Source organism: Hippopotamus amphibius, chromosome 12, assembly GCF_030028045.1.
Source record: "Hippopotamus amphibius kiboko isolate mHipAmp2 chromosome 12, mHipAmp2.hap2, whole genome shotgun sequence".
Classification (NCBI taxonomy): Eukaryota; Metazoa; Chordata; class Mammalia; order Artiodactyla; family Hippopotamidae; genus Hippopotamus; species Hippopotamus amphibius.
This window is the reverse complement of record NC_080197.1, coordinates 22588217-22613667: the sequence shown is the minus strand read 5'-3', so window position 1 is coordinate 22613667 and position 25451 is coordinate 22588217. Positions and strand designations below refer to the sequence as shown.

Sequence of the window (25451 nt, the reverse complement as noted above, 5' to 3'; positions counted from 1 at the left end):
ACCTTGGCAGGATGCTTGGATTTTATTCTAGTGGACAGTAGAAAGCCATCTAAAGTGTAAGCAGTATAAGATAAAGGCATCGGAGATTAAGATGAACGAGCCGATTTCTTAGACAATGTGAGAAAGTGATTTAAGGTATGAAAATGATCTTCGTCTCTCAGGGGTCTTGTTGCTGCTCTGCTTCCACGGCTTTGTAGCCACTCCCAGAGGGGCTGCCTGGCCATTCTCTAACTTGCTATTGGCAAGGCTGATGTGAATGAGGAAGCAGATAGGAGGTGTAGTGCTTTCTTCAGCCCTTTCTCTTCAAGACTCAGACTGCTGGGTATTGTGCTTGGAGAGCACAGAACTCGATCTACTTTATGATAATAGAATACCCTGGGATGGGGAGTGGAAGGGATTCTGAAGGAGAGGAGAGCGCTGGATATATTAGAATGAGACTATAGGTTTGGGGGTTTTTTTAATGTCCCTTTTTTTAGTATCATAATCATATAGTCACTTTTTTTTGCCTCCTCACTTAAAATTTTTCTATTAAACAGCAATTTGGTTGTTGTAGGAGATAGCAGGACCAATTATATTTGCTTCTGAGTACCTGACAGTTACCTCTGCCAACATGGCCTTTCCCCTCTATGCACATTATTTTGTTCAGTTAAGAAGATCCTGCTTGGGACTTCCCTGGCAGTTCAGTGGTTAGGTCTCCGTCTTCCAGTGAAGGGGGCACAGGTTCAGTCCCTGGTCGAGGAACTAAGATCCCACATGCCTTGCTGTGTGGTCAGAAATTAAAGGGGGGAAAAAATATCATGCTTGCTTCCCTTGCAGTATCCAGAGAAAGAGATCTGCAGATGGATGAATCAGGAGAAAGTAGAGGCTCTGAATTCATCCCCTGATTTTTACTTAAGACTCCTGCCTAGCCTCCTGTCTCTTTAGTCACAGGTCTCAGGGACTCTACTACGGTGAGATTAAGAGGACCTTCTTAGGCAGATATTCACCCCTTTGTGTGTTCTGCTGTGGTGCTGTTCTCTGTTCACACAGAAAGGCTTCCACTATTCCTTTAGTAAGTTCCGTCACGTTCAGTTACGGGTTTTACTTGTAACGTACCTTGAAGAAAAAAAAAAACATAGCATCTCCCTGGTTAATCTACAAATGACAACACAGCATCTGGCTGGGAGGAAGACAGGGAAGTGGGATGGGGGATAAGATGTCTGTCATGGGCAGCAAGCTTGTTGCAGATGGAAACAAAGTTGCCCTCCCGAATTACTGGTGTCTGTCTCCCTTCAGCTATTGTGGAGAACATGGCCGAGTTCCGGCCTGAGATGTGCACCGAGGCTGCCCAGCAGGGTCTTCTGCAGTGGCTGTTGAAGAGGCTGAAGGTGAGTGCGGCTTGGTGGGACGGCAGCTCAAACCTCTCTTCGCTCTGCGCACGGCTCATGCCGGGTCATTGGCGCAGATTGCTGTTCCTGGGCTCTGTGATCTAGTTTGGGAATCTTCTGGCAACTCTTGCCTCTTTCTTTGCTTCTCTTCTTTTGTTTGTTTTAAAGATAGCCTTTAATACCCCTGAAAACAATATAAACATGTTGTCAACACAGATTCATGTGGTACAGAAGGTTTGTACTGAAAATGAAAGTTCTCCTCTGCTGATTCCGTCTAGGTCCACTTCTCAGAGACCGCCTCTGTTCACAATATTTTATCTATCCTTTCTGAAATTTTCTGTGTAAATTGGAATATGTGAGTGTGTGTGTACACCTGTGTGTTTGTACATGTCTCACAAATAGAATTATACATTATTTTCTTTATCAAGTTGATTTTTTCACTGAACTAATGGCTGCCTAGTATTCTGTTTTACAGTTGTGCCACAATTAATTTAATCATTCCCCTGTTTATAATAGTTTTTCACTGTTAAAACAGTGCTGCAGTGAATATCCTCATGGGCACACACACGTTTTTTTTCTTCAACACTTGTGTCAGTTTATCTATAGGATAAATTCCTGGAAATAGAATTGGTAGGCCAAAGGATATGAGCATTAACATTTTGGGGTAGATATTACGAAATTGTCTTCTATCAGTTGCCCCACTGAGTTGAGAGGGTCTGTTTCCCGTACCAACATTGGGTATTATCAGACTTAAAATTTTGTTAATCTGATAAGTGAAAACTGGTATTTTATTTTAACTTGGAATTTTAAAATCAAGGACGGTGTATTGGCTTTTGATTGTTTCTTAGCCATTTGTATTCATTTCTTTTAGCTTCCTGTTTATATCCTTTGTTCATATTTCTGTTGGATTAGTCATTCTCTTTCCTTCTTAACGTAGTTCTTTTGACTATCTTTTTAACATTTAGTGCTGCCACAGAGAGTAAATGAGGAAAAGGAGAGGTAAGATCTTCTCTTTGGAGAGTGTTAACCAAAGGTGTGATGGGAGGCAGTTTGGAACTGCTTACATGCTACTGAAGGAATCTTGGCAGGCAAGGATTCCCAACTTTTCAGTGAGAAGGAGGAAAACGTGTTTGTAGCTGGAATGATTCTTTAAGTAGTCCTGGCCTTGCTGTGCTTCAGAGTGTCATAGAGGTGCAGAAAGTCTGAGGTGCATCAGGTCTGATTTATCCCCCAGTGTCTTGGCAGGGCTGAGGAAGACGATTCTGCCTAAGATAGCACATGCCCCCATGGTTCCCTCCCTCTCTGACAATCTAGGTCTTCTGCAGTCCTTCTTATTCAGCCCTTTGTCCCCATTAAATCTGTAACACAGACTTAGATAACATGACTTGAGGATATTCAGCTAGCCTGTGTGTTATCATCAGTGGGTGTGGGCACATTTGCTGACAGTATAAGCTTGATGCGCAGTTCAGTAGACTGCAACTTCCCCACCCCCACACACACCCTCACCTTTCCTTTCAGGAAAACATCAGGTCTGCTTCATTCATTCATTGTCAGTTTTGCAGCTTCCTTTTGACCTCCTCTCATAAGTCTTGATATCCTTTAGTTTCCCCGTGTAATTACCTTCACATCTCCCTCCGTTTCTTCTTTCTTCAGTATTCAACAAATCTTTATTCTCCAAAGCCTTGAGACATTTTGGGGGTGAGGAGTAGGGAATAGGAAAGTAAAACACAGAGTTAAGGGGATAGGATAGATGGCGGGGACCTGAGTTGTTGATGGCGTGGCCATAGGTTGGGGCCTCAACCCTAAAATATACAAAATAATCCAGTAATTTTTGTCTTTGTGAAGTCAGGACCAATTTTTCCCAGTGACTTGAGACTTGATACTGAATCAGGGATTCTTCATTGAACCAGAATGTAAAGCCTCTTCTGCCTTTTGAAAGGTGTTGAAACTTGCCAGTCTTTTTTTTGAATTGGTAACAGGAAAGGATATTGAGACCTTTGGGTGTTTGGCTTGGATTCCATTACCCTTATGAGAGTAGTAAAGAGGCCTATTTGGTAGTTTTGCAAGCTTTTGATTCTCGCCTTTTAGGCATAGTGTTTATGCAGTCCTCAAGGCATAAACAGCCGTTGCCGTCTCTAAAACAGTCTTTCAAGGTTTCAGGGTTTCTAAACATTGAAATGCTATTTGGTTACTTTACTAGTAAGCAAGTGCCCTTAGAAAAATCCTGTGCTGCCCAGAACATTAATGAAAGAAAGTCCTGCCCAAGGGTGAGGCCAGTAAGAAGACCTGTCTTTGAAAGCAGTGCCTCACTCTTCTTTTTCATAATCTTGGAAAGTGCATATTTTAATCTTCCCTGCCATAAACACCATGGCGAATCAGAGTGAGTGCTGCATCCAGACCCTTACTTTTACCAGTGGAACTTTAAAAAATACAGATTTCCAGACTTAACCACCTCAGTCTCTGTCTTTGGTACATTTTAGAGAAGTTCCACCTGTGATTATAAATGTACAACCCTCACTAAGTGCCACTGGTCTCTAGAAACGTGAGCATTTGCTACGGTTTTTATTCCGCACTGCTCCCAAACTAATTTAAAACTCCGTTTTCATTATGCCATTCCCTAGTCAAGAGCTTTCCTACAGTGATGCTGCTGCCCTTTACATCAGATCCCACCATCTCTGCCTACTTTTTAAGGCCCCTTAATGTGGCTTGATCTTTCTTTGCTTTCCTTTTTCCTTTCATTTCTCAGTTTTGAAACATTGGCCTTATTACCTTTCAGACATCTCGTGTACCTACCCCCTTTGCAAAGGTCACCAAAGGTCAACATTGTTGACCTCTGTGTCTGTCTTTGTTCTTGTTCCTCCCTCCACCAGGCATGGCTCCTGCCTTGTGCAGGAGTCTAAATTATACACAGCCTTCATTAACCAACTTAAATTGCTACTCTTCCACATTGCCTCCATCATTTTTTGAACCTAAAGGAATCTTATGTTAGGTTGCAGATAAAAAATGAAAAATCAAGACGTATAGGGATTAAGTGCCTTGCCCAAATTCATGTGGCTAGAGATAGAGCTAGCATTAAAACCCAAGTCTCCAGACTTTCTTCTTGCACCCTTTCTGTAGCATTACTTTGTCTCCAGCCCATACTGCCCTCTTTCTTTTCTGAATATCAATCATTTTATTTTATTTTATTTTATTTTTCTCTGCTGGTTCTCTTCTGAGAGTTAGCAGATCTGGGTTCTAACATATGCCTATAACTGTGACCCTTACCCTTGCGGAGCATCTTTTCTTCCTCACCTAGCAGACTTCCATGTATTATTTGTGCTCCTCGTCTTTCTCCAAATGTCCTTAAACTCCTTAAGAGCAAGGACTGGGACGCCATCATAAGTGCATCTCCTCCCAGTTGTTCTCAGGGTGTGGTTCCCAACAGGGAGCATGGAAATTACCTGGCAACTTGTTAGAAATGCATATTCTTGAACCCACCCCAGACTCACTACATCTGTCCAGCTTGGGGTGGAGCCAGCAGTTTGGGGTTTAACAAGCCCTCCAGGTGATTCTGATGCATGCTGAAGTCCGAGAACCCCCATCCTAGAGTACGTATGTTTACGTTGCTTGGTAAAACCTTGCTATTTAACTGATCATCCCGTGTTTATTCAGTAGTCCTTGAGCAACTGAGTGGCACATTGGTGAGTCTCCTTTATGTACAGGTAGCCTAGCAGTATATAGTGATACTTATGAATTTCTTCATTCACTAAATGAAACCTCACTCATTTGTGCTGCTAATAAGGATAAAACCCATTACGGAGGATTGCATTAAATGGTTTAACAAGTAAGCAGATAACAGTAGTGTGAGAGACACTGCATCATAGTTCACTTTTAAATGGAGAATACAAACTTATTAGGATATTGTGTACTATTGAAAATAACACCAAAACTTCTTTCTTTTCTAAAGAAACAAAATTAAGACTACTTTTGGTTTCCCAATTAAATCATTGCTTCAAAAACAGTTGGAATATTCAGTGTATGAGCTAATGACTTGAGAATTGGCTACGTTATACATTATACTGCACGTACAGCTGGTGGATGGTAAGTCCTTTAGCCTCTTATGACCAGGAGTTGGGATTTTTGTAGGGCACAGTCTGCTTTGACGATTGTACAGGGCTGAAGCTGTGTCTGAACCTGCCGTGTTCCAGGTACCAGAGGTACCAGATTATTTCTGCAGCTTCTGGCTGCAGGTGGTAGCGTAATTGTCTTGTACTTTCCAAAAAAGCAGCAGTTCCCAAAAAGGTGAAGTTTAATTTTATTCAAGGCTAGTACATGCTGAGTACAAACCTATGCTTGACTCTATAATTACTCTGACAGCTGAAAGATTTAGGATCACCAGGCTCCTGGATAAAGGAGAGCCCCAGAAGCCAGCTCCCGTTGGCTAACTTTGCAAAATCCAAGAGGCTATACCTGCTAAATGAATTCTCCTTCTTCCTAATTTTGACTAAATGTCCTTGTAATTTGGTGGTTTGGTATTTTGCAGGCTTGGAGGCTGTCATCTCTGGCTGAGGTTTAAGCAGAAATAAAACTTCCTTGGTGACTTTTGTCTTTGGCTAGACATTAAAGATTAGTCTCCTTCCTTCCCATCTAGCTCATAGTTTCACTTAAAGTAAGAGGTATCAATCAGAACAAATGTATGGACACCAAGGCGGGAAAGGGGTTGAGGTAGGATGAATTAGGAGATTGGGGGTTGACATATACACACTATTGATACTATGTATAAAATAGATGACTAATGAGAACCTACTGTGTAGCTCAGGGAACTCTACTCAGTGCTCTGTGGTGATCTAAATGGGAAGGAAATCCAAAAAAGGGGGGATATCTATACGTATAGCTGATTCATTTTGCTATATGGTAGAAACTAACACAACATTGTAAAGCAACTATACTCCAATAAAAATTAATAATTAAAAAAAAGAGAGATCAATCAGGTTAGAGAGGCAGAGTAATTTGGCCAAGATCGCATAGCTGATAACTGTTAGAACTGAGATTCTAACCTGGATATTTCTGACCCCAGTCATCAGAAGAACTTGCAGCACCTATTATGTGTAAGGTACCTCCATATTACTTAATTCTCAAAGTAACTCTCCAAAGATGTCATTTTATTGTTTCTATTTTACAGATATAGAAACGTGAGACCAGGAAATGTCCCTTCAGTCATAGATGACCATTCTTAATTTATGGTGCCATCAGTATCTCAGTAATTTTGTTTTTACAGGGTCCTGTGCCCTACCAGTCCCATTTAAAGTAGTTAGGTCCAAACAATTTAATACATATTTGTGTCCTAAGAATTTAGTAGCCATTTGAAAAAATAATATGGATGAATTAAAATAAAATATATTTTTTATTTCATTCTTAAATACCACAATTACTTACCAATAGATGTGTGTACCTTTTGAGTACTGCACAGCATCTAAAACCTTGGAATCATATTGAACACCACTATCTTTATTCCTGTTCCACATTGATTTTCACATAGTTCTTTTATCACAGCAACCACCCAAACCCAGCTTCACAAAGAAAGGACGTCATCAAAAGAAATGTACCTGGAGCTAGTGGTTAATGCATTCACTATTTAACAGGTGTCAGATGTCACTGTGCTTTCCTTGGCAATCCTGTGAATCATTGGAATCCCCTGAGAATTCAATATGATGTCCCAGGTACCTTTGCACACAGTTTGGGAACTGCAGACTTAGTGACACATAGGTAGTACATGCTTACAAGTTAAATGTAGGTGTGTCATCCCAGATTCATGTGCTTTTTTTTTTCCTAACATAAATATATTACTTGATAAGATTAATTTTAATTCAGTGTAATTTTTTAAATGATATAACAATGAACCAGGTTCATGTCAAATTCACCTCTGTTTGCTGTCATGTTCAGGTTTTTTAATTAATTAATTCTTTATTGGCTGCATTGGGTCTTTGTTGCTGCGTGTGGGCTTTCTCTAGTTGCGGAGAGTGGGGCCACTTTTTGTTGTGGTGTGTGGGCTTCTCATTGCGGTGGCCTCTTGTGGAGCACGGGCTCTAGGTGTGTGGGCTTCAGTAGTTGCAGCACACAGGCTCAACAGTTGTGGCTCGAGGGCTCTAGAGCGCAGGCTCAGTAGCTGTGGCACACAGGCTTAGTTGCTCCACGGCATGTGGGATCTTCCCAGACCAGGGATGGAACCTGTTTCCCCTGCATTGGCAGGCGGACTCTTAACCACTGCGCCACCAGGGAAGCCCAGTTTTTTGTTTTGTATATAGCAGATGCTCAATAAATATTTTTTGGAAAAAAAAAAAGGAACCTTCTCCCCTACTTTAGAGACAGGAGTTTATAAAAGCAAAGACAAGAGGCATGGGAAGCACAAAAAGGCTGTTGCTCTAGTGGCCTAATGTGTTTTGGCTTCTTTCAGTTGAATGTATCTTGTTTGAAAGAAGAACCCTGACCCTTAAAAAGCTGCGTATAAGTTGGTGTGGCTTAAATCATTTAAACTAGCAATACTTGTAACTTAAATAATTTGAGTAAGTGATTTTATTAGCAAATCCTTCATTCTGATAGAGATGCTCACCCCTTGGCTTTTCACTTTTGTGTTTTGATTTATATACAGCTGTTTTTCTAAAAGTTCTTAAATACCACAGATTGTATTTAAACCCTGGCTGTTGTAATGCATTGCTTGAGACAAGGCCTTAAGCTTGCCCAGAGAGCATACCTTGCAGTCAGCACATGTAAGACCTTGTATTTACAGATCTTTTAACCTAACCTGGTCAGACTCCTGAAACCCTGTGGGGTCCACGAAGGCTTGATGCGGAAGAGGTGCAGAGAGAACTGAAAAGATGCTGGGTGTTGCTTCATTAGGGGCCACTCTTCCTTCTTAAGTGCAAAATCAGTGTCCAAACAGAACTGTGAATGGCGCTAAGGGGATGGAGGTATTAGCTTCAAGATAAATACTTCCCCTGTCCTTTCCAGGTACAGTAATTATTTGTCAGTTCAAAAACCTGGATAGGTAGCAAGGCTGCTGCTGATTAACAGTCGTTGTCTTTGAGCCTGCATTTTAAGGGTCAAGGGCATGGTAAATAAAAACACATCGATGAGGCTTGCGCTCCTCTCTGTGTACCTTTATCCAAGGGGCACTGTTAATGATGAGGCGCTTGAGTCTTGCTGCTGGAGCAGCAGTGTGGATGACCATGAAAGATAGGCTCTGCAGTAGTAGATGTGTCCTCTCTGCAGCTCCAAGTAGCAGAGCATGCAGCAGGGAAAGAATTGTGGGTAGTAATTTGGGTGTTAAAATATTAACACATTTCTGCATATTTAATGTGGTTTCCTTTTTAAATAGTAGGCAGATTATGGCCCATGAGCAGATAGGTTTATGATTTCAAATTAAATTTTAAGCATTAAAAAAAAACCCGAAAGGAACTGCTTTGTTATAAAGACATTCAACTAATCTAAACAATAGCTTGCTTTCTTTTCAGCTTCTCTGATCATCCATCAGCTAGTTTACAGCCTAATTTTATGATTGTAACTTCTGAATGAAGCTTCATGATAGATTTTGGTCTTAAACGTTCAAAACTTTCAATCATTTGTCTACTTCACATTTGAGTATGTGTTATGTGCTAGACAGTGGTCCCTAGACTCAAAATGGGGAATCTGGGAAGGCTTCTCAGAGGAAGTGGCATTCGTACCTGGGCTTTAGGAGTGTGAGAGCTATTGTGTTTATCTGCTGTTTATGGTTTTACTCTGTAGTACTTGAGTCTGGTCTCTTGAGAGCAGAGGCAGACTTTCTCTTACCCTTAACCTGCCTTTTCCCTTTCTAACTTCTACTTCTCCATAACTCGGATCCCAGCACTTGTGAAAAATTTGTCCTGGGGAGGGAAGCAAGGCCCCTTAACGTTATTCTCAATTCTCCTGTTTCCCCACAGGCAAAGATGCCTTTTGATGCCAACAAACTGTATTGTAGTGAAGTGCTGGCCATATTGCTCCAGGACAATGATGGTGAGTCTCCCTCTCGGTATTGATATTCCGTTAGGATAGGAGCCAGGCTTGTTTCAGATCATGACAGCAAGCTCTCTTGCCTTTGGCATCCCCTTGCCATCCCTCTCGCTCTCTGTGCAGCTTTTGTACTCTGTCAAGCTGTATTGATTTTGTTTGCTGATGTATCAGTGTTAGACGGCTGTAAAATCTGACAGTTAGCTTCATTTTTTTTTCTCCCTCTATTTTTTTCACCTTTTAGAAAACAGGGAATTGCTTGGGGAGCTGGATGGAATCGATGTGCTTCTTCAGCAGTTATCCGTGAGTAATTCTTATGCTTCCTGTCTGCCATGAAGATACACGGCTTGCTTTAAACGGGAGGTGGAGTTGGAAATTGTGGGAAGGAATAAGCCATGTGATGCAAGCCATATGGAGTGTGTTGGCAGGTTTGAGGTCACACTGGAGGTACATGGTTTGCCTCCTTTTCTTAGTCATTTGCTCGTTATGACCAGATATCACAGTGCATGTAGTGTGGACTTTCTCAGTCTTCTGACATTTATCAATCCAAAAGAGGTGTGCTTCCTGCTTAAGTGTATTTTCTTGAGCCAAGAAGGCTGAATTATTTTCATTTGACCCGCTCCCAAGATTATTCACTTGCCTTCCTGTCAATATGCCACTGAATTGGAGTCTATTCATTTAGGGTCCAAATAAGCTTCAGGAGTACAATTTCCAGTACAGTGGGATAGAGGTCAGAGAGGACAATAGGGAAGGTTGTGGCACTGGAGCCTGGAAAAAGAAATTAGAAATTGCCATTTGCTCATTGTAAGAAATGTAAATCCCGTTGAAATGTTGTTCTGCTGACATTCTGAAAATACTGTTAAGATTTTTTTCTAACAAATCTCCTCTGTGCTATTCCAAAATGAGGACTGAAAATAGATCGTTTGGATAAAATCTTAAGAGTGTTGGGAGTGTCTGAGATGTCAGTTTGCATACAGCTTTCGTCTTGGTGCCAGCAGCCTGAGTGGCTTGGCCTCCACCCCAAAAACTAGAGCTTTGAAATGTGAATCTGTTCCCAATTCTGGGAAAGTGCTTAGTCCTGTTCCCACAAGATTATTGATCATTTTGTAGTAGGCTGTGTGGGTATGCATACACTGTTAAAGGGCTTTCCTCTTAACATGCCATGTATTTCTGGCAAAGACAAAACTGCATTAAGCTGTTCCATGACTTAGAGCCACAACTAGTCTATGAGGCAATTCAGTAGCCCTGATGGTTAGGAAACTTCCTTATATTGAACCAAGATTTGCCCTTCAGGACTGCAGTTTCTTTTAGAAGGGAAAGAAATGTGGTTGGGTAGGGCAAGCAGAAGGCTTTTGGGGGTAGCTGGCAAAGTTGTTTCTTGATCTGGATGGTGGTTTCAGGGGTGTTCACCTTATTTATTTAGCTGTGCATGTCTTTTATAGAGTTTTCTACATGTTAATATATTTCACAGTAAAAAAGGTGTTGTTGGTTTTTGTTAAATCTGCCTCCTTGAAACTATCATGGACCCAATAGTCAGTTGAAGGTTTTGGTTTTTTGAATGAACTGATAGCCATTATTTAATACGTATGCATCAGAAAGCCCAGTTTCTCTATAAGGGAAACTGATGAGAATTTTGTTTGGTAAGCTTCTGTTTCCTCAGTTGTAGGGTTTTTGGAGTAGGCAGGCTTTGGAAATGGTTGAGTGCTGGTTGATGAAAAGACATTCTCTTAAGGTTCTGTGCTTTCTGATATCTTTGCTTGACAGGTGTTTAAAAGACACAATCCTAGCACAGCCGAGGAGCAGGAGATGATGGAGAATCTGTTTGATTCACTCTGTTCCTGCCTAATGCTCAGTTCCAATCGTGAGCGCTTCCTGAAGGGAGAGGGTCTTCAACTGATGAATCTCATGCTGAGGTATGCTTCTTATCTCCTATTATCTCCTAGCTCTCCATCTTTTTTTGCCCAACTCCTCACTGTTAGCCTGGATTCAAGAACATGTAGCTATGATCTTTTATTCCACTGAGTTCCTAGATATATAAAACAGTAAGGTCTTCAGGTATGTGTATGGTCTTTTCTAAAGTTAGATTAGATGAATAAAAAGTACATTTTAGTCTGTTTGTGCCCTATTGTTATGTCATTTGGTAATAGGACCACTCCATTGAAGGGAAATTTTTTTTTTCCTCCTTCTCATACTGTGTTGTTTTTGGGAAATCTAGTCATTAACTTCTAAACATAGCCTATGTTAATTTCTAAACTTGGCCCAGTTTTCTTTATATCCCACATAGACCTGTCTGTGCCCTATGCTTGTCCATATTTTTATTATTGACAGCAGAATATAATTCATATTTTTCATTTATACGTATTTTTCATTATATGTTATTTTCAACAGTGAATCGTGCCTGTGCTATGTGGCTAGCATAGGAGATATGAAAATGTGCAAGACAGATCTAGAACTTTTCTTTATAGTGCTTTCCTTGTGTGTCTTATTATTTATGTTTCACTTTCTTAAAATATTTAATGTAGATATCATGCTAGTATAATTCACAGAATCCTAAAGTTGGAAGTAAATGGGAGATAGTTTGTTATTGATAACTTTTTTGAGAAATCTGGCTTGGAAGGGGAATAGAGAAATGGGGTGAAGGGGTAACCAGAGAGGGGGTTGTAGAATCAATGGTCAGTTTTTTAAATTGAGAGATGTGAGAGCATGTTTGCATGGTTGGATGACTCTAATCATTATGGGATTATTCTTTATGAAATTGAGGCAGAGTCTGCTGTCTTGAAACATATTCGTGTACACTGAAAATTCTGTTAATTTATTTCATTGAAAAAAATTTTTAATAAATTTGATACATATCTATTAAATATAACTTAGAATATAGACATGCAAAACTACTGTTAAAACACTGATAAGGTACCATGTTAAGTGCTCGGCTTATACAGAAATGAATAACAGGATTCCTGCCTCCAAGAAGCTAAAAAACAGCTCTGTCACTTGAATACAACCCAACTTTGGATGCATATTTCTTGTAGTCTTTTTATCCTGTATTGTTTTCTAGTTTTTAACAGCTTTTTAGGCCTACCGCACATGTAATTTTCTATACTGTTTTTTTTTTTTTTTAACTTAGCATGCTGTTTCCCATGTTGTGACATAATTTTCATGAGAGTTTTCAATAACTGATTAATGGACTCTAAGGGAATATAACTTACTTAGTTTTCCTTTGTTATTGGTATTGAGGTTATTTCCACTGTTTTGTTGTTGTAAACAATTTTCCAATGACAAATTCTACAAATTTTTGCGTTTAAACCATTTTTGTATTTAAGATTATCAAGATGTCTCTAAAACGTCTTCCCTTTAAAGGCATGTGTAGGCCCAGGGGCACAGTAGACCTCTTCGTTTGTCCAGTGTGTACCAGATCTTGGATTGACTGAAAAATCTTCCTTTGTGGAATTGTTTTAAAAAAATTATTTTAAAGTGCAGAGGGGGCATTGGAATTATTCAGAGGCCTTTAGGCATTGGAATTATTCAGCTGATTTTTGCTAGCTTTACTCTCTTGGGTCTTTTGTTTATCTCCTTTACCCTTCTAATTGCCTGTTCTTTTGTTGAAATGACCCACCTTCTCTCAAGCAAATAGCATGTAAAGAAGATGCATTTGGCTTCCTGGGCCTTCTAACCTTAAAACTGTACTCTGCAGGGACTTTTCTCTAAGCTTCTTAAAGGTCTGAACTGCCAGTGTCTTTGGATGTTTGAGTGCAAATATGAGGTGATGTATTCCTGAAGCATATGGTTTGGAAATGTGCAGCAGTGGGGAGCTGAATAAATAACCAGAACTATGGATTATTCAAACAGGAATGCTGAGATTCTGGGAGCCTAATTAAAAAGGAGCTCCAAAAGACTTAGAAACTGTTCCTCTCTAGGATCTTCTAACTTTTCATTTTTGAATGCCGAAGTTAACTGTTAGATTAATTCTTTCACATTAATTAACTATATTAGCAGATTCAGCATTTCTTTTTCTCTCTTTCCCATGCTCTTTGTTCTGTGTTATTTTTCTTCTTCAGACTCCCAAGTGGAAAGTTTAATTGGGAAGGATTTTTTTTTCCCAATTAGATTCATCCGTCTAGCAAGAGCTGCCAGGTTGCTCTCTGTCTCTAGGGAACCCATTCAAAGACCATGAAGCTATAACACTAGAAGTTCAGGAAAGTTTCTGTGATTCCATTGCCCCTAAATACTAAGCTTTATTTTGGTTCAGGCATTCATCAAATAGTTATGAAATGCCCACCTGGAGAGGTGGCAGTATGGTGTAGTGTGGAAGAGTGGGCTTTGGAGTTTGAGGCACATGTGGGTTTGGAACATAGGTCTTTCACTTGCTAGTTCTGGATGTTTGGTGTGTTGCTCTAAGCTTTCTGTCCTCTGACCCTCACTTTTTCCATATCAAAATGAGAGTAACAATGCCAAATTTGCAGGGATTTTTGTGGGTATTAGACTATATATATAAATTGTCTGGGACAGTTCTACAGTTCTTAAAACATTGATAAAGTGCTATGTTAACTTACTGTGTTAAGTACTAGGTTTATACAGACATGAACAAGACAGGATTCCTGCTTTCAAGAAACTCAATAGCTAGTGATGGAGGCTGACATTAAATAACTGCAATATAATTTAATATGTTAACTATTAAGAGGAACAGTTAATTTTCCATGTCTGCAGAATTTTTTTTTAGTATTTCTGATTATTGATAAGGAAAGGTCACCAACAAGACAGTCATTTATACATTTATATACACAAATTATTACACATACATATATTTTACCCAATTTAATATTTTTATCACCTTTATTGAAGCATAATTTATATACAGTCGAACACTCATTTTAAGTGTACAGTATTAATTTTGACAAATGTGTATACCTTTATTTTCACCACAGTGAAGATGCAAGATACTGTCGACTGAAAAAAATGCACAACATGAGAGTTGTGAGTTGAGTTTTATTTGGGGCAAAATGAGGACAGTGGCCTGGGAGACAGCCTCTCAGATAGCTCTGAGGAACTGCTCTGAAGAGGTGAGGGGGAGGTCACTATACAGTGATTTCGGTGAAGGGGGTATGTGCAGTCAGGCACATGTTTTGGTAGAGGGTTGCTGCTGGTCAGGAGGAGCAGACGTCTCCATTAATGATTTTACAGCTTTTCTAGGTATGAGAGGGTGCAAGAAATTAGGCTCATAACATCTTGTCCTGCCCTCACGCCATACACAAAAATAAACTCAGTATGGCTTACAGACTTAAATATAAGACATGACACCATAAAACTGCTAGAAGAGAATATAGGCAAAACATTCTCTGACATAAATCATAGCAATGTTATCTTAGGTCAGTCTCCCAAGGCAAAAGAAAGAAAAGCAAAAATAAACAAATGGGGCCTAATCAAACGTATAAGCTTTTGCACAGCAAAGGAAACCATAAATAAAATGAAAAAGCCTCCAGAATGGGAGAAAATATTTGGAAACGATGTGACAGACAAGGGCTTAATTTCCAAAATATACAAATGGCTCGTACAGCTCAATAGCAAAAAAAACAAACAACCCAATCAAAAATTGGGCAGAAGACCTAAATAGACATTTTTTCCAAAGAAGACATACAGATAGCCAACAGGCACATGAAAAGATGTTCAACATTGCTAATTATTAGAGAAATGCAAGTCAAAACTAAAATGAGGTATCACCTCACACCATCATAATGGCCGCATCAAAAAGTCTACAAATAATAAATGCTGGAGAGAGTGTGGAGGAAAGGGAACCCTCCTGCACTGTTAGTGGGAATGTAAATTGGTGCAGCCACTGTGGAGAACAGTATGGAGGTTCCTTAAAAAACTAAAAATAGAGTTACCATATGACCCAGTAGTCCCACTCCTGGGCATGTATCCAGAAAAGAGGAAAACTCTAGTCTGAAAGATACATGCATCCCAGTGTTCATAGCAGCACTATTTACAATAGCCTGACGTGCAAGCAACTTAAATGTTCTTCCACAGATGATTGGATAAAAAAGATGTGGTGTGTATATGTGTGTGTGTGTGTGTGTGTGTGTGTGTGTGTGTGTATGTATACACAATGAAATATTATTCAGCCATAAAAGAGAATAAAATATTGCCATTTGTAGCAATACGGATGGATTTACAGATTATCATACTAAATGAAGTCAGTCAGACAAAGACAAGTGTCATATGATGTCACTTCTATGTAGAATCTAAAAAAATGATGTGATACAAATGAACTTATTTACAAAATATAAATAGACTCACAGACATAGAAAACAAACTTACAGTTACCAAAGGGGAAAGGTTGAGGGGAGGATAAATTAGGAGTTTGGGATTAACACATACACACTACTATATATAAAATAAACAACAAGGACCTACTGTATAGCATGGGGAACTATAGTTGATATCTTGTAATAACCTATAACGGAAAAGAATCTATAATGGAGCTGAATCACTTTGCTGTACATATGAAACTAAACAACATTGTAAATCAACTATACTTGAACAACAACAAAAAACATTCTGAAAATATCTATCTGAAGGCCTGTTCTGCCTGTTCTTGCCAGCACACAGAGTGCCTGGTTCCTGATCACCCTGAACTCCTTTCACAGTGTATAGAAGGTCAGCGATGGCTGTGGTTAATGACGTAATCCTTGTAGAGGCAGATGGCAAGTGACAATTTTCAGTTGGCAATACATAGTTTTGTATTTCGTGGTAGCCACAGTAAAAAGTTTAAAAGAAACAAAAATAATGTGTTTTATTTAATGCAGTATATTATAAATCATCATTTCAAGATGTAATCAATAATATTAAGCCATTTTACATTTTTTTTTCTTACTAAGTCTTTAAAATCCAGTGTATATTTTACATTTACATCTGAATTCAATACTAAATTTTCATTAAAGTACTTTTTTTGTATTTAGGTGTCATAAAATTTACAGTTGAAGTTAGATTCCTATACTTAGGTTTCGCCAAACATACTTAAATGTTTCCCACTAAGTGAATCAAGTATCAATTTTTGAAATTAAATTTATTTAAATTAAATTTTAATTTTAGCTCCTCAATTTAAATTTGAAATTTAGCTATATTTCAGATGCTCAGTGATTACATGTGGCTTGTGGCTAACATGTGGACAATGCATATAGATCTTTTTTTTTTTATGTTTTGTTTTTATCTCTTTATTGGAATATAATTGCTTTACACTGTTGTGCCAGTTTTTACTGTACAACAAAGTGAATCAGCTGTATTTATACATATATCCCCATATCCCCTCCCTCCCACGACTCCCTCCCACCCTCCCTATCCTAGCCCTCTAAGTCATCACCCATCATCAAGTTGATCTCCCTGTGTTATGCAGCAGCTTCCCACTAGCTAGCTATTTTACATTTGGTGGTGTATATATGTCAATACTGCTCTCTCACTTCGTCCCAGCTTCCCCTTCTTCATCTCCTCCCCGCCCCCCCCCCCCCACCGCTGTGTCCTCAAGTCTATTCTTTACATCTGCATCTTTATTCTTGCCCTGTCACTGGGTTCATCAGTACCATTTTTTTTTTAGATTCCATATATATGAGTTAGCATATGGTTTTTGTTTTTCTCTTTCGGACTTACTTCACTCTGTATGACAGACTCTACGTCCATCCACCTCACACATATAGATCATTTTTATCAAATGATCCCTCCAGAATTTCGTTGATCCCTTTTGCAGTCAGTTCCCACCAGTCCACCTTTGGCCCCAGTCAACCATTGTCATTCTAGAATTTCATATAAAGAGAATCATACAGTATATGTTTTGTTTAGCTTATTTAACCCAACAGGTTGTTTTTGAGGTCCATTCATTTTGCATGTGTCAGTAGTGTGTTTCTTTTTTATGCTTAGTAGTAGTAGTCCATTATATTTCTGCATTCCAGCATATCAGTTTATTTATTCACCTGTTCTAGACATTTGAGTTGTTTCCATTGTTTTGCTCTCATGAATAAAGCTGCTTAAAAGTCTTTGGATAAACATATGTTTTCATTTCTCTTGGGTAAATACCTGGGAGCAAAATGCCTGAGTCTTATAGTAAATATAAATTTACTGTTAGAAGCTACCAAGCTGTTGTCCAAAATGATTGTATCATTTTATATCCTTACCAGCAAGGCTTGAGAATTCCAATTGCTCTGTATCCTCTTTAATACTTGGTATTGTCAGATTTTAGTTTTAGCCATTTGACTGAGTGTGTATTGTAGCTTTAATTTGCATATAACTGATGACTAAGGTTGTTGAGCATCTTTTCATGTTCACATTGACCTTTCTTACATCTTTTGTTAAAGTCAAACCTTTGTTCATACCTTTTGGCCTAAATTTAATTTGGGTTGTCTTATTGAGGTTTTTGTTGTTGTTGTTGTTGTTGTTGTTGTTTTTAAGCTCTTATTGAGTTTTGAGTGTTCTTTATTCTAGATAGAAGCCTTTGTCAGATATATGTTTTGGAAATATTTTTTTCCCTAGTCTGTGGCTTGCCTTTTCATTTTTTAGTAGTATCTTTTAAAAGCAAAAGTTTTACTTTGATAAAGTCTAATTTGTAAAAAATATTTTTTGGTATGGTATATAAACTGCCTAACCCAAGGTCTCAAAGTGTTTCTTTCATATTTTCTTTTAGAACTTTTCAGTTTTAGGTATTTACAGGTCCATGATCCATTTTGAATTAATTTTTATATATAGTGTTAGGTATGAATTGAGGTACTTGGTTTTATTTACTATTTTTGCATATAGATGTTCAGTTGTGGCACCATTTATTGCAAAGACTGTCTACATTCCATTTAATTGCCTTTATGCCTTTGTCAGAAATCAATTATCTTATGTGTGTGGTCTATTTCTGTGCTTTCTGTTTGCTCCATTGATCTGTGTATCTATCTTTTTGCCAACATAACCCTATTTTGACTTTACGGTTAAGTCTTGAAATTATGTGGTATGAATCCTTTTTAAAGATTGTTTTAACTGTTCTAGTTCTTTAGTTTCCTTGTCCTTCTATATAAATTTTAGAATCAGCCTGTCAATTTCTAGAAGAACTCTGCTGAGGTTTTGATTGGCATTGTATTGAATCTATAGGTTCTTTGGGGAAGGGTAGACATCTTTGTAATAATGTCTTCCAATCTATGAACATGGTGTATTTCTTCATTTATTTAGGTCTTTGATTTCTTTCATCAGTGCTCTGATTTTTAAAGACAATTTGATATTTTATATTTGCCTAGAAATTTTCAATTTCATAGGCTTTTGAGTTTATAAGTTGTCCTTATATTTGTATAATTCTTTTCTATATCTTCCATTTCATTTCATCTTTTTCATTTTCAGCTCTTTATGTCTCTTTTATAATTCTTAATGTTATCTATTTAATTTTACCTGCTGTCTTCCTCAGTCAGATTTGTTAGAAATGATTGAGATTGTTTTTGCTTTTGGTTTGGTATTTTGTTTATTTGTGTAACTTTTTGCCTTCTTGGGAATTTTTTTTTTTTTTTTTTGTCTTTAATTCCTTTTTTCTTCTTTCTTTCCATTTACTGTGTTGCCCTTTCCTAAATTTCTGAGTTGAATGGTTAATGCTTTTAAAAATAGTTCTCTTATTTAAAAATAAAAACATTTAAGGTTAAAATTTTCATCTTAAAATTGCTTCACTTCACATATTTTCAGATGGTTGTCTTATTTTCATATTACATTAATAGAAAATATAGGCTGAAAAGTATCTGCTTTTCTGAATTTAAGACTTTATTTGTGGCCTTGTAGATGGCTACTTTTTGTGTATATTCCATGGACATTTAGAATTTGTGCTCCTAGAGTATAAAGTACAGTACGTATCTCCTAAATCAGTTCTTTAAGTATATTTTAGCTCTTCTGTATCCGTTTTTTAAAAAACTAATCTGTCAAATTCTGAAAGTAGTATTAGTCTCTCACGGTAACTCTGGGGTTTTTTTCATATTTCTTCTTGAAGTTTTTGCTTGTTATATTCTAAATTGCTTATTCAGCAAGTAAATGCTAATTCCTTTTATTTTAATCTTGAATTGTATATTTTGTCGATATTAAATAGCCCTCTTTGTTGCATGTAATGAATTTATCTTGGAATTCTTTTATAATTTTGTATTTATTGTATCCCTTCCTATCATTTTATCTTTAACTTTTTGTCATTTTATATCATATGTGACTCTTGTTAAGAGCATATAGCTGTTTTTTGGTTTTTCAGTCCAATGTGAGAGTTTGTTTTTAAGTAGATGAATTTAATGTACTTGTTTCTATTGCAATGAATATTGTGTTTGTCCCTTTTCTTCTGTTTATTTTGTTCTGATGGTTTCCTTGATGGTTTTATTGTGTTTTGTCTTTTAGTTCTTTCGTCATTTTCCTTCTGTGAAAATATGGAAAGTATTATTTTTCTTTTCTATTAGTGAAATTTACTTTTTAAAAAACAAAGCTTTATTTATTTGTTTATGAACATTTGAAATGCTACCAAGTCTCTTCAGGATCTGGCCTCTGCCTGATTCTCCTGTGGCCCTGTCGTCTTATTCCACTCATTTACATTCTACTCTCTAAACCAAACTATTTTAGATTCCTTAACATATATCTTTATTTTCTCTGGATGACTCACACTTGATGTTTAGGCTAAACTTCTTTAAGGAGCCTCTGCCCCTATGTCATTTTTTCCTAGCCCTGTCCTTACACCCCCCACCCCCCCTAGATTTTAGAGGTTAGGTGCTGGCATCCCTTGCATACCTCTGTGGGAGCACCTACCACCCTGTGTGGTGGGCATCTGTTTGTCTCTGACTGTACTATAACACTCTTGAGAGCAGAGACCAGGTTTTCCTCTTTATATCCCCAGAATCTAGCAACAGTACACATTAGGCTCCCAGTAAATATTTTCTAAATGAATAAGAAAAATCTGAGAAATATTTTCGCTATTTAGAATCACTGGATCATCGAGTTGCTGGCAGACCCCAAAGATAGACCCAAAAAATGAGGAGTGACTTACTAAAAGCCATGTAGCTGAGAATGCAATCTCCTGCCAAAAGATATTTAGTCCTATTTTCCCATGTGACATTTTTTAGTGTGTGAAGAACATAAAACAGTCTGCAAGGTGGTTGTGAACCTGATCTTCAAGGCTCCAGGGAAACCAGGCATCAGCTGTAGTCCTGGGCTCACTGCCCTGTTTGGCCTGTGCCCATGCTGGGTTTCAGAGCAGAAGCCAACACAAGTGTCCACACTTCAGTTTATCCCCTTTTGGAGTACTTGACCGTCTCAACTCTCTTCTTCCATCATCCTCTTGGGTGTTTCAGGGTTATAGTTTAGGTATTCATTTCTTATAACCTTTCTACTCAAGTTTCAAAGAAGTCCTTCATGTAGATTTGAGGTTGAGTTTCAGCTTTTGTTTCTGGGGACTGGAGGTCTCGTACCTCTTGGCCCTTACCTCATAAGCCTTTCCCCTCTGATTTACCCTTCCACCCTAGTGTTAGTTTAGTTGTCAGGTGACTTTTTTCCATTCCTGTGTTAAGAATGTCTGGATTTCACAGTGCTTGACAGAATCAATAAGGGAAAAAAGGCTATTTTTTTTGTTTGTTTGTTTTCTCTCCCTGCCAAAGGATAGATGAAGACATTTTGAAAAAGAAGAAAAGATTGCTGAGGTGATATTTAAAAATAGAACTCATGCTGTGAAAAAAGCAGCAGGTAGCCATCCTAGAGTATAGAAACTTGGAAAAAAAAATATTCTCATTTGGCTGTAGTGTTTTGATAAGGAAAGAGAAAAGATGGGGTGAGGGTGGGACCCACAAAGCCTCTTGGGCAGTGGAGAGCTGTGTACTGAGAGGAAGAGAGAGCCAGAGTCCCTGTGTGTCAGGCATCTTGGCCTCATTCTTTTGGTTTGGTAGTCAAGAGTTAGGGTACAGAGAGGATATGTGGAGGGTCTTTGGTTAGCAGCAGGAGAGTTAAGATATGAACATGAACCAAGTGATATTTTGGTAATCAGAGATAGTCGAGAGAAAAAAAAAATTAGGAGAGTTGCAGTTTATTGTGCAATTTAGCAAAGTGATGAGATTTAGAGGGTCCAATTCACTGAAATAAGTAAATTATACCTATGGGGTTATGGCCATTTTAGAATTTAGCTGGAAATGAAGGTGGAGCTGTAAAAATGCCCTCATTGCCCCTGGATGGAGACTGGTTTGCCATTTCTAGGTGCTTGGTTACAGATCTCTGTCTTTGGTAAGATGTTGCTACAAATGGAAGATTTTAATATACTGGGTTTAATTACAGATTTTACTTCAGATGTTTGCTTCTTGCCTCCACAAAGCACTTTTTAACAGTATGTCCTTGTATCAAATGGTTCAGTGTTCTTTAAGAAACAACAAAGCCAGTGGGAGACAGAAGAATTACATTGTCAGTTTCCTTGACATGAAGCTTATTACTTCTGTTGTAAAACCCTGTTCCAGTTAGAAAAAGAAGAGACCACCGAGATCCCAAGGGACGCGTACAATTGCAGCTTGGGGTTGTGTAGCAGAAATACAGTGAACCCATCCTGGTTATTAACTGTATAGGTGAAAAAAAAAAAAAGTTGGGGGTAGGGGGAGAGAAGGGTACACAGATGCATCCATTTCGGGAACCATCATTTTTTTTTTCCTCTGAGATTTTTTTTTTAAGTAAGACTTTCCCTAATCTAAAGAAAGTGGTCTCTGACAAAGGAAACACATAAAATGGTGGTGGTATACCATTTGTAAAGTAAGTCTTTGCAGGCCCAATTCTGGGCTGTGAGTTTGTACCAAAGCATATGGGTAGGTAGGCCAGCGTGGGGAAGTGTTTTTAACCTTGAAATTTTATTCCCTTGGTTTTGTTCTTTATTGGTTTTGTTCCTAATGAACATGTAAAGATGCAAACTCTATTGCAGTTTTATTCTTGTGATCCTTTACAAGGTTTTGTAGTTGCTGTGGTGGTGGTGGTGGTGGTGGTGGTTGTGGCTTTAAGAGCTAGAACCTTTTCTTCTGACCGTCAGTCTCCAGATTCAACTGCAAAAGCAAAATAATAATATAGATCTTTTAGAAGTCAACTATGCTTCCTAATGGGACTGTGTCCAGTTTGTGCTCCAGGTTGCACACACAGATCTTGCTTGTTGTTTGTCTAACAAGCATCCCTTTCCCCAGTCACTGAATACTGCTGTTCTCTCTTAGATGAGTAATAGTAGTCTGCACCTGTTCTCTAGGAATCAGAAAGAAGCTTCAAAAGTGCAAAGTAACACTTCCAACAGCCCTCCGGGCTGGTGTTACCTCTTCATAAATGGGAACGTGCTGTGGCAAAGAAGGCAGATTAAATTGAAGCAAGATTACCTGGCAGGAAACGGTGTAGGACCTATCTGTGAGTCCTTCCATCAGCTTAGATTCATCCCACCATCACCACAAGCATGATAACAAACATACTTATCATAACCAAATATTTCCTTGTGCCACTTGGTAATCTGTAACCCCTCTTCCCTATTTCAGTGTTTTCAGACAACTGTTGATTTGCTTTCTGTCCGTTGTAAGTTAGTTTGCATTTTCTAGAATTTTATGTGAATAGAATCATAGTATGTGCTCTTTTTTTGGTCTGGCCTGTTTAACTCACTATCGTTATTTTGAGATTCTGCCACGTGTATCAATAGTTTGTCCCTTTTTCTTTGCTGGATAGTATTCCATTTTATGAATATATCACAGTTTGTTTATTCACTTGTTGATGGACATTTAGATTTTCAGTTTTTTGCTTTTAAGAACAAAGCTGCTATTAATATTCACGTACAAATCTTTGGGTGGACATTTACTTTGATATTAATATAGCCACCACAGCTTTCTCTTGATTAGTGTTAGTATATCTTTTAATGGGATGGTTGATATGGTGGTTTATAGTTAGGTTTAAATCTACCCTCTTGTGGGTTGTTTTTATTTTTCCCATCTCTTTTTCTGGTTCCCATTTTTCCTTTTTCTGCCTTCCTTTAGATTAATGGTATTTTTTATTATTCCATATTATTTTCTTAGGTGGCTTATTAGCTCTTCCTCTTTGCCTTTTTAGTGGTCGTCTTAAGGTTTATATGGTACATCTTTTATCGCAGCCTGTCTTCAAGTAGTGTTATATCATTTCAGCTGTAGTGTAAGAACCTTACAACAGTAAGCTTCCATTTCTCCCTCCTGCTTCTTGTGCTCCTCTTGTCACATGTTTTACTTCTACATATGTTATAAATCCCATTATATACTGTTGTTCTTTTTGTTTAAGTGGTCAATTATCTTTTAGAGAGATTTTTTTTAAGTGAGAAAAAAGTCTTTTATATTTACCCACATATTTGCCGTTGCCAGTGCTCTTCATTTCTTTGTGTGGATCCAGATTTCCATCTGGTATCAGTTTTTTTCTTCCCAAATAATTTCCTTCAGCATCTCTTGTAGTGCTAGTCTGTTGGTGATGATTTCTGCCAACTTGTGTATGTCTGAAAAATTACTTGCCTTCACCTTTGAATGATATTTTCATCAGGTATAGCATTCTAGGTTAAGAGGGTGTTTTTTTTTTCTTTCAATACTGTGAATGTTGCTCCACTGTCTTTTGGATTGTTTAGTTTGCAGTGAGAGGCCTGCTTTCATTCTCATATGTTCTTCTGTATGTAATGTGTCTGTTTTTTATGGGTGTTTTTAGGATTTTCTCTTTATCATTGATTTTGAATAATTTATGATGTCCCTTGGTATAGTTTTCTTCGTGTCTCTTGTATTTGGGGTTCGTTGAGCTTCTTGGATCTGTGACTTTATAGTTTTCATCAAATATGGAAAATTTTCGATCATCATACTTTCCAATATTTTTTTTGCCCCATCCTCCTTCCAGGAACTCCAGTTACATGTACAGTTTGAACACAGTTTGAACACATGTACAGTTCAACACAGGTTTGAACTGCATGGATCCACGTATACACGGATTTTTTTCGATAGTAAATACTACAATGCTACATATTCTGCTGTTGGTTGAATCTGTGGATACAGAGGAACTGTGTATATGGAGGAACCACAGTTATGCAGGGCCAACCATAAGATACTCAGATTTTTGACTGTGCACAGGGTTGGTGCCCCAACCCCCATGTTGTTCAAGGTTCAGCTGTATATTAGGCTGTTTGAAATTGTCCAGGTGCAGCTCACTGGTGATCTATTGATTTTTTTTTTTAATATTTATTTATTTACACCAGGCCTTAGTTGTGGCAGACGGACTCCTTAGTTGTGGCATGAGAACTCTTAGTTGCGGCATGTATGTGGGATCTAGTTCACTGGCCAGGAATTGAACCCAGGCCCCCTGCAATAGGAACGTGGAGTCTTAACCACTGCATCACCAGGGAAGTCCCAATGTGTTCATTTTTTCAGTCTTTTTTTCTTTCTGTTTTCTTTTAGATAGTTTCTAATGTTATGTATTTGAGCTTACTCTTCTTCTATAGTGTATAATCTGCAGTTAATCTCATCCAGTGTATTTTTCATCAGACATTGTAGTTTTCTTCTCTAGATGTTCAGTTTCGGTCTTTTCTATATCTTCCCTGTTTCTATTTAACACGCCTAAGCTTTTCTCTACCTTCTTGAACATATCATATGTAGCTATATAACTGTTTTAATGTCCTTGTCTTTTAATTCTGTCATTTCTACTATTTTTACTAATGATTTTCTTCTCTTTATGGTTAATATTTTCCTGCCTTTTTAAATGTCTGAATGCTTGTTAATTGTTTTAACTGAAATTCAGATTTTGTGAATTTAACTTGGATTTTTTTTCTTTTTTGGTATACTCATAAATATTCTTTTGTGTGGGTGTATGTGTGTGTGTGCTTTATTTTTATTTTTATTTTATTTTATTGGAGTATAGTTGATTTACAATGTTGTGTTAGTAAATATTCTTGAACTTTGTGCTAGGTTGTAGTTAAATTACTTGGAAATAGTTTGTTCCTTTTGAGACTTACTTTTAAGCTTACTGTTAGGTGGGACCAGACTAGCATTTTGTCTATGGCAAATTTAACTCATTATGAAAGCAGTACTGTCCTGAGTACTCTACCTGCTGCACTGGGAA

At 38.0% G+C, this 25451-nt stretch overlaps 1 protein-coding gene across 3 annotated transcripts in view; it reads left to right on the top strand.

The window, feature by feature from the left end:
• Positions 1 to 25451, top strand: part of CTNNBL1 (catenin beta like 1) — a 162026-nt gene that overhangs the window by 68343 nt on the left and 68232 nt on the right. For all 3 annotated transcript variants that reach the window (XM_057701571.1, XM_057701573.1, XM_057701572.1), the window contains 4 exons: positions 1276 to 1367; positions 9305 to 9377; positions 9616 to 9674; positions 11136 to 11284. In XM_057701571.1, coding sequence (XP_057557554.1) covers positions 1276 to 1367; positions 9305 to 9377; positions 9616 to 9674; positions 11136 to 11284 — 373 coding nt within the window. The remainder of the gene's footprint in view (positions 1 to 1275; positions 1368 to 9304; positions 9378 to 9615; positions 9675 to 11135; positions 11285 to 25451) is intronic.